The sequence below is a fragment of the Ranitomeya imitator genome, chromosome 7 (genome assembly GCF_032444005.1).
Source record: "Ranitomeya imitator isolate aRanImi1 chromosome 7, aRanImi1.pri, whole genome shotgun sequence".
Lineage (NCBI taxonomy): Eukaryota > Metazoa > Chordata > Amphibia > Anura > Dendrobatidae > Ranitomeya > Ranitomeya imitator.
Genome location: NC_091288.1, coordinates 125,143,966 through 125,162,621, shown reverse-complemented (window position 1 = coordinate 125,162,621; position 18,656 = coordinate 125,143,966). Strand labels below are relative to the sequence as shown.

Here is an 18,656-nt window from a genome sequence, read left to right as displayed (position 1 = left end):
GTCAGTTGCCAGATGATGAGCGACCTGCCCATCTGTACTGTCTTTTGTGGTGACCCAGCGTCCTCCTGGTCCAAACTCACTGCATCTGAGATCCTCAGCCGTGTCGCCCCAGGTCTGAGGGCATCAGCCTATGCGATAAGTTGCCACCTGCATCCCCGTAGTGTCAATGCTGCGGTCTTAAGCTTCTTTTCCTGCTGCTGTTCTGGCCTACTACTATTCAGGCCTGGTGCTGCGGATGGCTGGACTTCCCCCTAAATCAACGTTGTGTTGTCACTTCTATCATCCTAGGCACTTAAGCCCGTGCAGGCGGATTGGGCACCCTGGTCCATCTGACTAGATTAAGGAAATGCTCCTGGCTTACCACACAGCAGACCCCTCCTACATTAACTATCTATAGTGTGGAAACCTATCTTTACTGAACATACTAGAATATCCCCATCTAGTGGCTAAAAATAGGCACTACACTCTCCCTAGCACTATCATTAATTCTATACATTATATACAATATACATATAGCAGCATAGAAAGCTTAAAGAAGTAGACTTTAAATCCGCTTACACTCTGTTTCCTTTTAAATTGATTGTCGCCAACCAAGGCATGAATAAACTTTTAATCTGTACAAATCATACTATGTGCAGGGAGGCAAACACATTCCACCGAGGTAGATAAACCATATTGGCTCAATGTGACCCAAGTCTCTACACCGTCGCATAAGAGTCTGTGCTCTTAAAAATAAATGCCAGGCTCACAGTCCTCCAGGTGAAGTCCACTGCTTTGCAAACTACAGTCTCATACACCGGACCCAAACATGAATAACAAGGTGACCCATCCATGGGGTCTACAGTTCTTTGGGGGTGACATCCCCCCATCCTTTGTGGGAAACACAGTCCCGAGAATTAATACCAAACATATGTACAATCACGAGACCTATTCATTAGGTCAACAGTCCTTAAAGGGAAAGGTGTCCTCCTCCCTTTCAACTGAGTATTGCCCTTGAATGCCGGGTACACTGCCTGTCCTAGAAACAGTCCATTACTGCAGTCGCACATATGTCAGGGAGGCCGTCCGGCCATACTACATCTGACTCTGGGATGCTCCAGGGCTCCTTTGCCCATGAGATGCGTAACAGTCCCGCTGTATTAGTTTTAATATGGTGCAATGAGCACAACTTTAGCAAAGGAGTAATACCTCTGAAACGGCATCCACTTAACAGAGTCACATATCCCATGCTTCACTCCACATCGGGATCTGTGTCTGTACTCCATTAGATGACCCTACAGCCGGAAATATTGTTTCCTCCTGCCACCATGACAGGAGAGGTGCAAAACCTGGTCATACAGTGACTGGGAAACAGGAGACCAATTGAGCCTGTTCCAGGCCCGCATATAACTCAAGGTGATAACGTGACAGGCCGAGAGGCATGGGACAGCTACGCAGGGGCTCGCTACCCACGTTGGGAGGCAGAGTGACAAACCGGGCATCTGGGATGAGGGTCCGGGGCACGGACTAGCCTTCCGTAGACTAGGGCCAAGGTGCATTCACAGCTTCCAGTTCCTGCAGCTTGGCCGTGCCCATCCTGCGAACGTGGGATCCTACCGCGGACACAGCTGCACACTCGGGCTCCCGAGACCGAAGCTCCGGCTCGACCTTAAATTCTGGTGTGGGCTCCTCCAAGGTAGTCGCTGTTTCCGATCCCTGCTGAGACTGAAGCACTGACTCCGGGCGAAGAGGTTCCAGCTCCCGATGATGTTCCTGCTCCGGTAGCCACCGGCAGAGCTGTTCCACAGGTACAGGGAACCGGTCGATCCGGACTTAATCTGTGAAACCTCTCAGTCTTCCAGGTAGTGTCTTTTCCTCCTCCGTCTGTCACAATCTCCATTCAATGTGGCCTAGGCTGCCGCAGCTGCACACAAGATTTTTTCTCTGGACTCCAACCGTTTCAAGGTTGGGTCTCCTCTGGCTACTCCCCCCATTTCTCTGCCTTGGGTGGTAGAGGGCGAGGTCTCTTTCTTTTCATCCGCGCCCACCATGGGCGGAACGAAGGGCACTGCTGGTCAGATTTTTGCGCCATCTCTGTGTTGTCATGCCCACGAAGGTTGTCAACATGGTGGTTGTTTTCCATTTTGGCGCCAACCTTCACCGTCTTCATGGCCGCCAACCTGGACACATGCAAAGTATCAGTCACAGTTAAGGTTTTAGACATGTCCAATACATCAGTCACATTAGTTTTTTCAGCAATATCCATGGCATCTTTATCCTTACTATTTCTGGTCACATTTAAGTAATCAGCATTTTCTTTCTTCCCGGATTCTCCGCATTACAATGTATAGGCATCCAGCCAACTACACCAAGTGTGAGTGAGGGCCAGGGCCGTAGTCATGGCCAAGGACACCAGGGCGTTTTTGCCCTGGCCTCCCAATCAAATGAAAATAGTGTCCATTACTTTGCATACCTGGGGCTCCACTTTCTACGCCATCAGGGTCCTCTCCGCTCTGCTGTAGGCTCCCTAGAGACGGCTCCGCACAAGTAAAGACACAGTCCATTTCAACTTTCAAATGAACAATTTTACTGTTTTCTTTATGCAGCACATCCATGTTCTTCACAGCATTTACAACAGGTTTCACACTGCACATTTCTACCTATTTCCCTGCACTTCTCTCTCTGTCACTCAGCATGTACCCGGGTCGGACCATCTCACATGGTTCCTCAGCATCCTCCCTGTTCAGCTCTGCTACAGTTAGACCTTCCCAAGTCTGTTTCGCCCTAGACATGAGAGCATCAGCCTCCAAAGTCAGTTGCCCCATGGTGAGCGGCCTGCCCATCTGTACTGTCTCTTGTGGTGACACAGCACCCTCCTGGTCCAAACTCACTGCATCTGAGATTCCCTCAGCCATTTCGCAACGGATATGAGGGCATCAGCCCATGTGATAAGTTGCCACATTATGGAGCCACCTGCATCCCCGTACTGTCACTGCTGCTGACTTAAGCTTCTTTTCCTGCTGCTGTTCTGGCCTACTACTAATCAGGTCTTGTGCTGCAGATGGCCGGGCTTCTCCCTTAATCAACATTGTGTGGTCACTGCTATCATCCCGGGCACTTAAGCCTGTGCAGGCAGCTTAGGAACCCTGGCTCACTAACTAAATTAAGGAAATGTTCCTGGCTTACGACATAGCAGACCCCTCCTACATTAACTTTCTATAGTGTGGAAACCTATCCTTACTAAAGGAACTAGAATGCCCCCCCATCTAGTGATTAAAAATAACATTAATTCAATACATGATATACAATATACATATAGCAGCATGGAAATCTTAAATGGGTAGACTTTACATCTCCTTACACTATAACAAATTTATTATCTATTTTTCATTGGACATTAGATTGTGACAAATTTTTGACAGCAACACACTATTTTAGTTGGAGCTATCAATGTAACTAGTATTAAAGTGCCCTCCTGTAGGATATCAATAGAAAGCACATAAGCATCACAGCTCTCTTGAGCCAACACAGGCTAAAAAGAAACATACAGTGCTCTTCAATATAGAACCGCAGATCCAAGCCAGGATCTACACCGGATAAATCAATTATTAAATGTATGAATCCGGTGCAATGTATTACTGTCAAAAATTTGTCACCATCTAATGTCCAAAGACAATAGATAATAAATCTGTTATAGCAATAGCTCCACTTAATACACATGACATTGCTCCTAGTAACTGCTATAATTCCAATGTTTATTGAAAACTGTATTTGAACTAACAGAGTGGTAGCTCGATCCAATGTTATAGGGGGTAGCTACTGTTAATACACATAAGATCATCTAGACTCAAAGCCCTTTAAGGGCAGTCATCTTCTCAGGTTCACACAGGAAATATTATATTGAGTAAGTCTGTTATAATGTGGGGGCAAACACCTGAATGACAGTGTCACGGGGCTACCGCGACAGAGAGGTTCCAGAGAACCGCAGCGCTCTAGGCCTCATTCACACACTGTGAACAGAAGCTCTTCACCTATATTCTGACCTGGCTGCTTTGTGCCAGCAGTGTAGGAGTTAACCTTATTGTTGAGAGCTGGGTCTCTCTCAGCTGAACTGGATTTTGCAATCTCATCCTCTATATAGACCCAGTCCTGACTTCAGCTATTGTCAGTGATCAGTTCTGCTGCCTGGCTGGAGGTTGATGGAGAGAGGTGTTGGTGGTTTATTTACAGAGTTTGGTGTCTGCAGTTTTAGTTGCATGTTAAACCTGCTTTCCTTCCTAAGTTTATTCCTTCCCTTCCCTTCTCTGTTTCCTCTGTGGTTGTGTGAGCATTTGGTGAGTTTGAATCTTTTAGTTACCTTGTCTGTTTACCCTGTTATTTATTGTATTATTACACGGGTGCACTCCACCTCCTTTGGGGGGAGAGGGGGCCACTCATAGGGCCTGCACAGGAGACAGGGATACGCTCGCGGCTCGGGCCTCCTAACCTTCATAGGTACCCCTGAGATAAGGGAAAGCCAGGGCCCCATTAAAGTGGTAGGGTCAGGTGCGGGTCCCAGTACGCCGTCCTGCCCGTTTAACGCCGCTTACGGCATGACAGACATTATATAAACAAAAGGGGAGAAAATATTATTTTGCTATAATTGATTTAAATAAAATTTGCTCTCCAGTTGATAAGCGATAAGGTATCATACCCTATCACAATCTATTAGATTGTCTACCATCTGTGCTGAAACCGCATATATCAATAAAGATATCACTGGAATATTGCGGTTGACCATTCACTTTTGTGTGTTTTAATAATAGTAAAACACAATTTTACATAAAATTTGTCATTAAAAAGTTATGTTTTAATATTAATTTTTATTTACTCCAATTGGATTAGTCAGTGAAAATTTAGAATTATTTCTTTTAGGAGAAATTACAAATATTAGTTCTCGGAGAAACTACCCAGGCGCTTGATCTGTCAATCACAATACTCAGACCTCAGCCTCAGATTTGGCAGCAGAGCTGTCAATCCTGAGAGCTCAGCCAGCCCTCGATCCCATAGGGCAGCAGAGCTGTCATTCAGAGCATCCATAGAACACCGTGAGTGGTGGAATCGTGGCAGATTTAATAAGCATGTAAATCTGTCTTCAATTCAGCAGCCTAAACAGTTATACTTACTTTTATCTGATGATAGATGAGTCGAGTCATATTAAGATTTAGTGCATTCAGAGCCTTTGGCCTATTTAAAGTAATCACTCCGGAGCAACCATGTTTTGCCAGCAGGACCTCTGAATCTGAAGCTCTGTGGCCGGACATATACTGCAAAAAAGAAAACAACAAAAATTAATACTTTTAATAATTCTAAAACTCTCAGCGCTACATGAGGCAAATGTCCATCACAAGCTCTTGAAAACTAGTATTCCATGACAGATATACATGTCATGCCGAGTCAGGAGCTTATACACAAAACACAAGTTACTGCTGACACTATGGGACATGCCATTTAATCTATAGGGAATCTATCAGGTCCCCCATGCCCTCCAACCCATCAGCATTTGTGTATTTATTGCTATATTCCCTGCCTAACCAGCCCTTTATCCTGTTACAACAAGTTAAAGAAACATGTCACTCCGTAACCTCAGGTGGGGTGTAAGGTTCTCAGTCTCTTTGCTATATCTGCTGTTATTTTCTGTTATTGAAACCTAGCTTTTCCGTTGTCCATTTTGCTTTGTCCTGCTGCAGCTATCTTGCACTGAGTCAGTATGGAGCTTCTATGTCACGCTCACGCACTGACTGGTGGGCGTGAGCTCGGGGGGTTTGTGGACCCACTGTGCTACGAACCAGACTACACTGGAAGGGGCGTGACTATGACAGCTGCCTTGGTTTTCACTGGAGCCTCTGATGGTGAGGTCAGGCTTGTGCGGCAGGCAGCTGCCAGGTGCTACTCCAGGGTGATGTCTGGCTGTGGCTGCTGTTCCCACTTGGGAAACCGTAACACCAGGATTGGTGTGGGCATCAGGCAGGACTAGCAGATGAGCACGGATGAAACTCAGACGAGTAGGCTGGCACTGCTGAGACACAGAGTTGGCAGAGACACAGGACAGACAGGAACGACAGAGACACAAAGCTGGCAGGCACGGCAGAGACACAGGGCTGGCAGGTACGGCAGAGATACAGGGCTGGCATGTACGGCAGAGACAGAGGGCAGATTGGTGTGGTATATGAAGAAACAGGTAGGGACCTGTTCACACAGGAGGTGAAGGTAAGGAAACAAGCAGGAAGGAATGAAGTATAAAGGAACAGGTTGGGACCTGTTCACACAGGATGAGAACCGCAAGGCTTTGGATAGGAAAGGTAAAGGAGCAGGAGATGGAGTAGCAACAGAAGCTAAGCAGAGTGGAACCGCAAGGAATGCGGAGAGGAGCTGCAGCAAGAGGTTTCTGCAGCAGCAAAAGCTAAGCACAGCAGAACCGCAAGGAATGTGGAGAGGAGCTGCAGCAAAAGGTCTCTGCAGCAGCAGAGCAGAGTAGAACGGAGCAGAACCGCAGGAGTGCGGAGCAGAGGCAAAGCTGCAAGAGAGCGGAGCCCAGGCAAAATCACAAGAGTTCAGAGCAGGCAGAACCGCAAGAGTGCGGAGCATAAGCAGACTGATAACACAAGGAAAGACACAGCAGGGAAGGAAGCCACAGACAAAGAGACAGATATAGGACTAAGTTCAGACAAGGTAATGGACCAAGAACAGAGAGACAGGGACCAGGATATACAGCCTCCTGGAGGGCAGACAAACAAGATCAAGGCAAGGAGAAAAGCCTCTAGAGAGGGAGTAACACAGAGCAAGGCCTGGCAACTCAGAAGCTAAACACAAACTGAGCTAACACATTGCACAGGCCCAGTGCACTGGGTGGAGCTGCACTAAATACTGGAGGCCTCTTGGTAATTGGTCAGGAACAGATTAGACAGGTGTGCCTGATTCCTATAAGAACCAGAGTTCAAGCGCCGCCCTAAATGCACACAGCCAGGAAGCAAGCAGAGAGCAGAGGCACAGAATATGGAACTGGCAAGAAACAGAAACCACAACATGACCTGGAGCAGTGGGTAAGATAGTGTGAGAGATGAGAGGCCATGCCGTGATGCCAGCAGAGTTGTTACATTTTATGGTCCGCCCTGTTCTCTGCCTCTTGCCTTTTTAAGCAGCCTCAGCTGTTCAAGCAGGGCTTCTGAATCATGTCTGCAGCTAGCCTGTGACCTGGCTCCTGGAAGTCTTGGACTTAGTATTTCAGCCACCTCCTACTGTGGGTCTCTGGGACACTTTTAGACACTGGAACCCTGCTGCCTGCTAATCAACATTTGCAAGGGAAGTAACAGAGACTAAACCTGTTTTGTGCTTAATGCTCAACTTAAAGGAAACCTGTCACCCCCAAAATCGAAGGTGAGCTAAGCCCACCGGCATCAGGGGCTTATCTACAGCATTCTGTAATGCTGTAGATAAGCCCCCTGATGTAACCTGAAAGATAGGAAAAAGAAGTTAGATTATACTCACCCAGGGGTGGTCCAGATATGGTCCAGTCCGATGGGCATCATGGTCCGACGCCTAGCCCTCAGGATACATCAGAGGGCTTATCTACAGCATTACAGAATGCTGTAGATAAGCCCCTGATGCCGGTGGGCTTAGCTCACCTTCGATTTTGGGGGTGACAGGTTCCTTTAAGGTTTACTCTGGCCTGCCATGCCCCCTGCCGTGTTTCCTGCCTCTGTACCTGCAATTGTGTAAAACCTTTTTGTCTGTGGAATACTTGTATGAAGTAATACAAGCAAGTCGTAACCAAACCTGTGTCTCCTGTGTTTTCCTCGCACCCAATCACAAGACTCTAAATAGACTGCGTACATTACATCACAAGATTTCTGCTGGGTCTGAGAACACAGAGTCTGCTGTGGACCGTGTACCCGTTTATACATTCTGTGATGACAGTGGTTGTGACTTCTCACAACCATTTCAGGTGAACGCATTTCCTTCTTTCCAGTCAGGTGTGTTACCACGGGTAAACACTATTGTGCACCTTTTTTTCTTTTCCAGCACTTCTGCCTTAAAGGATCTGGGAAGATGGAGGCTCGCGTAAAGAACTTGTGTGGAATTACAGATACAATAATTGCGGATATACAGGTTTTAAAGACATACTTTGCAAGTCTGCAGGATCTTAATCACAATCTGCAAGTTTTCGGACAAAATACTCAGGATTTACAAGCCAGGATTGAGGCTCTGGAAAAACGAGTCCAGGCACCAGCCCTACCCTCAGGTTTTGGGATTCCCAAGTTACCCCATTTTCATTTTGGCAGTGAGCGTAAAAAATGTAGGGGGTTTATTAACCAATGCCAACTGTTTTTCTCTGCAAATGCTTTGCAATTTACCTTGGAACAATCCAGAGTGCTTACTATAATCTTGCTGCTCCAACAAAGCTCTGATGTGGGCAAACCCTCTGACTGAGACTGAGGATGAATGTTTGAATAATCTTGATGCTTTAATTTCAGCCATGGGGCAGGTGTTTGATGACCCTAACGGACATGCGACAGCTGAAGCAGCCATGTTGACTTTGTGCAAAGGTAAGCACTCAGTAGCTGAATATGCCTTGGATTTCAAGAGATGGGCCCTCGATACCACTTGGGACACAGATCAGTCAAAAAATCTATTTTCCTGGAAAGGGTTGTCTCCCATGATTAAGGATGAACTTGCTCGTGCTGACCCTCCCACTGAGTTAGGTTACTTTTTTGATTCAAATAAATTTTTATTAAGAATAACAAGATAAATGACATGTTACATTCTCATTTTCAATACAAAGCTTTTTTCCCCCCTTCAAACATTCCCCTTCAATCCCACCACCCCCCAACCCCACCCAACAAAGCAGCTCACCTTGCTTAGCACTTCCATCATTAGACCAATATACTATCTAATCCCTCGGCCAATAATATAAGCCACATTTAACATTACCATTAATTAGGAACCTTAATTAACTCTCCCTCTATAATACCCCTATCCCATAGCAATCCACGGAGACCACATTTTATAGAACATTTCGATTTTCCCTCTTTTTTTATAAAACCCCTTTTCCAGTGTCAGGCCCTGCTTCACATACTGGAGGAACTCTCCTCTTGACGGCGGTTCTTCCCTAATCCAATTTCGAGCTATTACCTTCCTAGCCATGTATAACAATCTGGCAATAGCTATCTTTAGGTTGTTATCCACTCCAATCTCATCCACACATCCCAACAAGAGTAAAGGCCCCGTCATACATAGCGAGATCGCTAGCGAGATCGCTGCTGAGTCACAAGTTTTGTGACGCAACAGCGATCTCAGTAGCGATCTCGCTATGTGTGACACGTACCAGCGATCAGGCCCCTGCTGTGAGATCGCTGGTCGTGTCGGAATGGCCTGGGCCATTTTTTGATCGTTGAGGTCCCGCTGACATCGCTGAATCGGCGTGTGTGACGCCGATTCAGCGATGTCTTCGCTGGTAACCAGGGTAAACATCAGGTAACTAAGCGCTTAGTAACCCGATGTTTACCCTGGTTACCATCGTTAAAGTAAAAAAAACAAACGCTACATACTTACCTACCGCTGTCTGTCCCCGGCGCTCTGCTTCTCTGGTCTGTCTGTGAGCGCCGGTCAGCCGGAAAGCAGAGCGGTGACGTCACCGCTCTGCTTTCCGGCCGCTGTGCTCACAGCCAGACCAGAGGGGCTTCAGGAAAATGGCCGCGGGATGCCGCGCGTGCGCAGAAGAGATTGCGGCGGCCATTTTCCCAAAGCCGAGATGCAAACTTGGCTTTGGGAAAATGGCCACCGCGATCTCTTCTGCGCACGCGCGGCATCCCGCTGCCATTTTCCTGAAGCCCCGTGCAGCAGAGCACTCCATCTGCGCACGCGTGGCCCCAGGAAGATGGCCGCCCCCACCGATGACAGGGGGTAATAGCGCAGATCGCGCGCTGCTTCTTAACGTGCGCGCAGTGGATTCGTCACTGCGACATGCGCACACCACTACGCCACCAACGGAAAGCTGGGGAAGAAAAGAGCGATGTCACCACGCCCACCTGACCTGACCAGCCTGATTGACAGGCGAAAACGGCGACTTTGGTAACGTATTTCGCAGCATAGGTGGGGAATCAGGGTACACTACATACACTATTGTAACGCACAGGCCCTATTTAACAGTATTTATATCTCAATCTGAAAAAACGGGGTGACAGGTTCCCTTTAAATTATTGTCCGGAGCAGGAATACCCTTTGGTAAGATCTACCCTCTGGCAGTGCCTTAACTAAAGGCTTTGAAGGGCTATATTGATGAAAATCTAGCCAAGGGCGTCATACACTACTCCATCTCCTGCAGGTACACCCATCTTCTATGTGAAGAAAAAAAAGATGGATCTCTTAGACTCTGCATAGATTATTAGGAACTCAATAAGGTTACTATTAGAAACAGTTATCCATTGCCATTAATCCCTGAGTTATTAGAGAGAGTACGGCTCACTGGAATCTTTTCTTAAAAATTTTATTTTGTAATCTCATATAGGCTAGGATCGAGAAATTGAATGGCGGATGCACTCTCTAGGATCCATTCAACGGAAACCCGTCCATGTACTCCTCCTAAGACTATTCTTCCTGATTCTAGATTCCTAGGAGTGATTCATAATCAAGACCTACTTTAGGACTTTGCTGGCACAACCTCCTAGGGACGTAAGTCTTTTCTATAAAATGGTGTGTGGATTCAGGGGTGACGTCTGTATATACCTGAAACGGTCAGATTGAGAGTATTGCAACTCATCCACGATTCTAAGATAGCTGGGCATAGAGGAGTTCTAAAGACACAAGAATTTCTTTCTCGTTTCTTTTGGTGTCGAACTTACAGAAAAGACGTTCTAAACTATGTCACTTAATGCGAAGTTTGTGCGAGATGCAAGACACCATGTTCCTCGCCAATGGGTCTATTGTAACCCCTACCCACCCCATCCCATACGTGGGGATCCATTTCCATGGATTTCATTGTGGAGTTGCCAACCTCTCAAGGGAATAACACCATTTTAGTGGTGGTTTATCGGTTAACAAAGGCGGCTCATTTTATTCCCTGTGTTGGCTTACCCAATGCTAAACAGACATCAGATTTAATGTTTCAAAATGTGTTTCACTTGCATGGAGTACCGGATGAGGTCATTTCTGATCGAGGGGTGCGATTCACTTCAAGGTTTTAGCAGAATTTCTGTGCTGCATTGGACGTTAAAATAAACCTTTCTTCTGCTTTCCATCCCCAGACAAACAGAACGGACCAATCAGACCCTGGAGCAGTATCTCCGCTGCTTTATCTGCCACCTACAGAATGATTGGGTGGATTCAATTCCAATGGCCGAGTTCTCCTATAATAACTCTCAGAGAGCCCTGGACAGGAGCGATCTCTACTTCTGTTCTCTGAATCTCTCGGCTTGGAAAGAGGGGGTCAGCCAAGCAGCATTCTAGAATTTGAAGAAGAGGTAGTATGCAGTGATGCACAACAAGCTTTGTCTCTCTGAATCTGAAGAGGCAGGTGGGCCAGTGACTATGGTCAGCACACCTCAGTACGCATCTTATGATGAGACTCAGGTGCTACTTTCTGGTGCGTACTGTGCTGTCGAGACTACCCAGGAAAAGCAGTTGGTGGAAGAGGGTAGTGTAGATGATGAGATCCTTGACCCATCATGGCGTGAGGTACAGGAAGGTGGTGGGAGCAGCTCTGAGGAAGAGATTCCCCGAACGGACAAAAAAGGAGGGAGAGGGAGGGGGCAGACTGGGTTGCCTGTAGCCTCCACTTCGGCACCCATTAGGAGCATGCATCTTCCAAAACGGGTGCTCCCAAGACTTGCAGTGCCTGGTCCTTTTTTGAGACAGTTGCAGATGGCATTTGCTTTGTCAAATGCAAGCTGTGTAATCAGAAAGTGAAAAGAGGGAAAAGTGTCAGCAACCTCAATACCACAAATACGTGGAAACATGTGCGGACCAAGCACGTGGTGGAGTTACAAAGACACACTGAAGACCTAGGCCAACCTACAGTGCCACCTACCACCTCTTAAGCTCATGCTGTAGCCTCTTCCTCCAGCTCACACACAGCTGGTTCGGTTTAATCACAGGATCGCCATGGAGGAACCTCTGGCACTGTTGTACAGAGACACAGTATCTTCCAACCCACAGCACCACATTCCCTGTCATCCTCACACTCCCAGGCCAGTCTACAGCCATTGGTAGCACAGGCATGATAGAAAAGGCGCCAATACTCTGCAAACCACCCCCAAGCACAGGCTCGAAATGCTGGCATTGAAAAACTACTGTCCCTTGAAATGCTATCATTCAGGCTGGTGGAGACTGACACTTTCCGTAACGTCAAGGCATTGGCAGTCCCACAATACAACGTGCCCAGCCGCTTTTATTTCAGCAGGCAAGCCGTCCCTACCCTGCAAAAGCATGTGGAGGGAAAAATTAAACATGTGCTACTAAACGCCGTCAGTAGCAAGGCCCACCTGACCACCGATGTGTTGACCAGTAAGAATGGACAGGGACGACACCTTTCCCTCACTGCCCATTGGGTAAATGTTGTTGAGCCGGGTACAGATCTTGAGAGTGGCGCTGTACGTGTTCTGCCAACTCCAAGGATTGCAGAAATCCAGTCTGTTCACATTGACTCCTTCTCATACTCCAGTTCCTCTGAATCAGCGCTGCAGGAGCCGTCACGGTCTACGCTTAACTGTTACGACCGATATGAGCACAGCCGTGGCCAAGCGTCAACAGACCGTATTGAAATTAATTTCTTTGGGGAATCGAAGCCACACAGCGCAGTAGCTCTGGAATGCCATCAAGCAGCAGAGCGACATGTGGTTTGTGCCAGCGAATCTCCAGCCAGGCATAGTAGTATGTGACAATGGCCGAAATCTGGTGGCAGCTCTGGGCCTAGGCAACCTCACTCATATCCCATGTCTGGCACATGCGCTCAACTTGGTCGTGCAGAGTTTTTTGAGGGACTATCCGGATCTTGATGCACCACTGCACAAGGTCCGCATAGAGTGTGCTCACTTGCGGCGTTCCAGCAAGGCAAGATCACGCATTGCAGCTCTGCTGCGCCGATTCCGCCATTCCGGAACATCGCATCATATTTGACCTACCCACCAGGTGGAATTCAACGTTACATATGTTGGAGAGGTTGTGTGAGCAACAGGCAGCAGTAATGGAGTACCAGCTGCATCAGGCGCAAAGAAGTCACACTGCACGACGTTCACACTTCACCACCACTGAATGGGCCCCTATGAAAGACATCTGCCACGTTTTGCATGCCTTCGATGATTCCACGCGGATGGTGAGTGCAGAAGATGCACTAGTCAGCATGACTATCCCCCTTATCTGCCTGCTTGAAAAAAACACTGCAAGCACTAAGGGAGGTGGTTTTGGAAGAGGTGGAGAATGAGGAGTCACAATGGCCATCATCTTCTGGACAGTCTGCACAACATGGTTCCTCACAAAGGCCTAGGCAGGGGACACTTTGTGAGGAGGACGAGGAGGAGTCCATGGAGGAGGAGGAAGACATCTGTCCAGAGGAGGGAGGTACACAATGATCTAGTAGTCCGTATGTAGAGCGAGGCTAGGGTGATGCAGAGCAGGCAGAGATCACGCCTCAAACAGGGGACAACATTTCTGGGCCAGTTGGCAGTCTGCAGCACATGGTTGATTTCATGCTGCAGTGCCTGAGAAACGATTGCCACATTGCCCACATTCTCAACATGGCTAATTATTAAGTATCCACCCTCCTAGATCCTCGCTATCGGGACAACTTACAAAGCCTCATAACACGGTTGAACAGGGAGCGTAAAATGCGGGAGTACCAAAACGCACTGGTGCATTCCATCATGTTCTCCATTCCACCCGAGAGCAGTGCTGCTAGTGCTTTACAAAGCAGCTCAGTGTGTCGAGGCAGTGGAGGAAGCTCTGCACAAAGAGGGAGCACAAGGTAAGACCAGTATGGCTCAAATGTGGCAAAGTTTTGTGTCACCACCACAAACGTCTACACCATCACTGACGGCTCCAGTCAGCAGGAGGCAACGTTTCTGTCAGATGGTGACAGACTACATGTCTTGCCCTCTCAGTGTACTCCCAGACGGCTCTTCCCCCTTCAAGTTTTGGGTCTCTAAGCTGGATACATGGCCAGAGCTTAGCCAGTATGCATTGGAGGTGCTGGCTTGCCCTGCTGCTAGTGTATTATCGGAACGTGTCTTTAGTGCCGCAGGTGGTGTCCAGTCATGGACAAAAATTGAGAATGAGACAAATATTAATTTTTCCTAAGTCTACTGCTTCATTTTTTTCTAATGGCAATTTGCATATACTCCTGAATGTCAGAGTGATCAGCTTAACAGCAATTACTGTACTTGCAAAGTCAATATTTGCCCAGAAAATGAACTTTAACCCCCAAAACATTTCAACAGCATTGTAGTCCTGCCTTAAAAGGAGCAGCTAACATCGTTTTAGTGATTGATCCATTAACACAGGTGTGGGTGTTGATGAGGACAGGGCTGGCGATCAGTCATGATTAAGCAAGAATGACATCACTGGACACTTTAAAAGGAGGCTTGTGCTTGGTATCATTGTTTCTCTTCAGTTAACCATGGTTATCTCTAAAGAAACACGTGCAGCCATCATTGCACTGCACAAAAATAGACTAACAGGGAAGAGTATCGCAGCTACAAAGATTGCACCTCAGTCAACAATCTATCGCATCATCAAGAACTTCAAGGAGAGAGCTTCCATTGTTGTCAAAATGGCTCCAGGGCGCCCAAGAAAGACCAGCAAGCGCCAGGACCGTATCTTAAAACTGTTTCAGCTGCGGGATCGGACTACCAGCAGTGCCGAGCTTGCTCAGGAATGGCAGCAGGCTGGTGTGAGTGCTTCTGCATGCACTGTGAGGCGGAGACTCTTTGAGCAAGGCCTGGTTTCAAGGAGGGCAGCAAAGAAGCCACTTCTCTCCAGAAAAAACATCAGGGACCGACTGATATTCTGCAAAAGGTAGAGGGAGTGGACTGCTGAGGACTGGGGCAAAGTCATTTTCTCTGATGAATCCCCTTTTCGATTGTTGAGACATCTGAAAACAGCTGATTCGGAGAAGAAGAGGTGAGCGCTACCACCAGTCTTGTCTTATGCCAACTGTAAAGCATCCTGAAACCATTCATGTGTGGGGTTGCTTCTCAGCCAAGGGAATCGGCTCACTCACAGTTATAGCTTAATGTTTTAGAAAAAATAGTTGTTCTTTTTGCAACAGCTATTTCAGTTTCATATATGTAATAACTGTTGGACACAGTAGTGTTTCTGCCTTGAAATGAGGTTTATTGTACTAACAGAAAATGTGCAATCTGCATTCAAACAAAATTTGACAGGTGCTTAAGTATGGGCACCCTTATAATTTTCTTGTTTTAAATACTCCTACCTACTTTTTACTGACTTACTAAAGCACTTTTTTTTGTTTTCTAACCTCATTGAGCTTTGAACTTCATAGCCAGGTGTATGCAATCATGAGAAAAGCTACTTAAAGTGGCCACTTGCAAGTTGTTCTCATGTTTGAATCTCCTCTGAAGAGTGGCATCATGGGCTCCTGAAAACAAGTGTCTAATGATCTGAAAACAAAGATTATTCAACATAGTTGTTCAGGGGAAGGATACAAAAAGCTGTCTCAGAGATTTAACCTGTCAATTTCCACTGTGAGGAACGTAGTAAGGAGATGGAAGAACACAGGTACAGTTCTTGTTAATACCAGAAGTGGCAGGCCAAGAAAAACATCAGAAAGGCAGAGAAGAATGGTGAGATCAGTCAAGGACAATCCTCAGACCACCTCCAGAGAGTTGCAGCATCAACTTGCTGCAGATAGTGTCACTGTGCATCAGTCAACTATACAACACACTTTGCACAAGGAGAAGGTGTATGGGAGAGTGATGTGAAAGAAGCAGTTTCTGCAGGCACGCCACAAACAGAGTCGGCTGAGGTATGCAAAAGCACATTGGGAGAAACCAATTTCTTTTTGGATTTTAGTCCTGTGTACTGATGAAACCAAGATTGAGTTGTTTGGTCATACAAAAAGGTGTTATGTATGGAGGCCAAAAAACACAGCATTCCAAGAAAAACACTTGCAACCCACAGTAAAATTTGGTGGAGGATCCATCATGCTTTGGGGCTGTGTGGCCAATGCCGGCACTGGGAATCTTGAAGTTGAGGGACGCATGGATTCCTCTCAGTATCAGCAGATTCTTGACAATGTTCATGAATGCTGTAGCAGCACATTCTCAGTGCTGGTTCCAGCTCTCATGGGGTTAATCAACAACTTCCTTTCTCCTGGCTTATTGTGCTCTAATACTACAAGTTATATGATGTATTGCACTGGCCTGTAAGCCCACACATAGCATACCCACTCCACAAAACACCCAAACCCCTCCCTCCTCTATCTTCAATCTGTGATGTCATTTCTGTCCAACCTCCTCTTTTACATTTGTCCAACCCACACTCCATTACACACAGTTACATAGATAGATAGATAGATAGATAGATAGATAGATAGATAGATAGATAGATATATGGATAGATATCTCTCTGTTGTATCTATCTACATATATATATATATATATATATATATATATATATATATATATATATATATATATATATATATAGTTATATACAGGGGCGTAACTACAACAGGTGCAGGGATTGCAATTGCACACAGGCCATGGAGCCTAGGGGGCCCTAACAGTCCCTTTGGCCTATAAAAAATACTAATGCTATTAAAAAGATTTAAAATATTTGGGGGGCCCCATTAGAGCTTTCGCATTGGGGCCCATGACATTCAAGTTACGCCACTGGATATATCCATATTTCTTAATTTACAATGTGTTTCAGTTAAAAAAAAAATGAAAAAAAAAAAAATAGGGGTGGGCTCCAGCACAAACTTCTGCGCTAGAGGGGGAACGCCGATGGCCAATATTTGTAGCCTGGGAAGGGAGGTAATACCCATGGCTCCTTCCCAGGCTATGAATATCAGCAAGCAACTGTCTGCATAGCCTTTACTGGAATTAAAAAAAGGGGGACCCCCAAAAAAATGACATGGAACCCCCCAATATTTTATAGCCAGAAAAGCTATGCAGACAGCTGCGGTGATATTCATAGCCTAGGAAGGGTCCATGGATATTGTCCCCCGCCCGGCTACAAATACCATCCCGCAGCCAGACCAGAAATAGCACATTTCTAAGATGTGCCAATTCCGGCACTTAGCCCCTCTCTTCCCAATTCTGTGTAGCGGTGGGATATGGGTAATAAGGAGTTAATGTCACCTTGCAATTGTAAGGTGACATTAAGCCCAGATAATAATGGAGAGGCGTCAAAAAGACACCTATCCATTATTAATCATATATTAATGAAAGAGTTAAAAAAACAGCCAGAAAAAAGTATTTTAATATTCTTAATTTCACCATACTTACAACCACGCCTAATTCCTGAGACACCCTCGATTGCCTGCAAAAAAAGTAAAAATAATAAACCAGCCGTATACTCCCTGTCCGCCGTAATCCAATTAATAACGAGTGTTTCACAACGATCTCCCCTATAGAACCGTGACATCAGGTGATGTCACTGGTCTATAGGGCCTCCCAGTGATGAACTGACAGGAGACAATGGCTCCTGCAGTGCATCACTGAGGTTACTGAAGTTGAGGCTCTCACTTTACAGCAATGCTGCGTGAGAATTAGGGTTAGGGATATGGGACCTCTTTCCTGGCAGTGGAGGGATACACAGAGGAGGATTACCCCCGCTGTCATTTCATTGCTGGTGCCCCTGTAGAGCGTATAAAAGTGGATAGGATCAGGCTCAATCACTGTTGGGTGCTCAGGGGTAAAAAGAAAAATATTTAGAATTGAGAGGTCTCAGTGGTTGATACCTTTTAATGGCTAACTGAAAAGATGGTAACAAATTGCAAGCTTTTGAGACCACGCAGGTCTCTTCATCAGGCAAAGACTAAAAGAAATTCTGAAGAATCACATATTTATGCACAACATAGCACAGAAGAAAAAAAAAAAAGAAAAAAAATGAAAAACCATGGATAAGACAGGTGACATGAAGCAGAATTACCATGAGTGAAACAGTTATGTCCATAAATATTGGGCCATTTCTTAGATAAGAATCGTTTTATTGTTCTCTGATTGGGGTCTGGTTCTGTTGTGATGACCCATCATAGTCTGAGGGGCGGGTTCCTTAGTTGATGTAAAAAGACATAAATCCGTGCGACACATTCATTCCTCCACTAAGGCTACGTTCACACTAGCGTTGCGCCGCCCTGCGTCGGCGACGCGACGCATGTAAAAACGCGCGCAAACGAGCGCAAAAACGCGCGCGTTTTGCGACGCGTGCGTCGTTTTTGACGAAAATCGGACGCACAGAAAATGCAACTTGTTGCATTTTCTTGCGTCGGAAACGACGCACGTGGCGAAAAACGCCACCCAAAAAACGCACGCGTCCCCTATGTTAAACATAGGGGCGCGTCGCCGCTGCGTCGCCGCTGCGTCGCCGACGCAACAGCGGCGCAACACTAATGTGAACGTAGCCTAAGACTGTCAAAGGTCGTCATCAGTTTATATTCCCAGACTCTTCTGTCTCTCTGA

General features: G+C 46.5%; 1 protein-coding gene across 5 annotated transcripts in view; it reads right to left on the bottom strand.

Annotated features, from left to right (window-relative positions):
• HIBCH (3-hydroxyisobutyryl-CoA hydrolase) overlaps positions 1-18,656 on the bottom strand; it is an 885,760-nt gene that overhangs the window by 676,570 nt on the left and 190,534 nt on the right. For all 5 annotated transcript variants that reach the window (XM_069733795.1, XM_069733794.1, XM_069733798.1 and 2 more), the window contains exon 3: positions 5,145-5,285. In XM_069733795.1, the coding sequence (XP_069589896.1) occupies positions 5,145-5,282 (138 nt within the window). In that variant the 5' untranslated portion in view covers positions 5,283-5,285. The remainder of the gene's footprint in view (positions 1-5,144; positions 5,286-18,656) is intronic.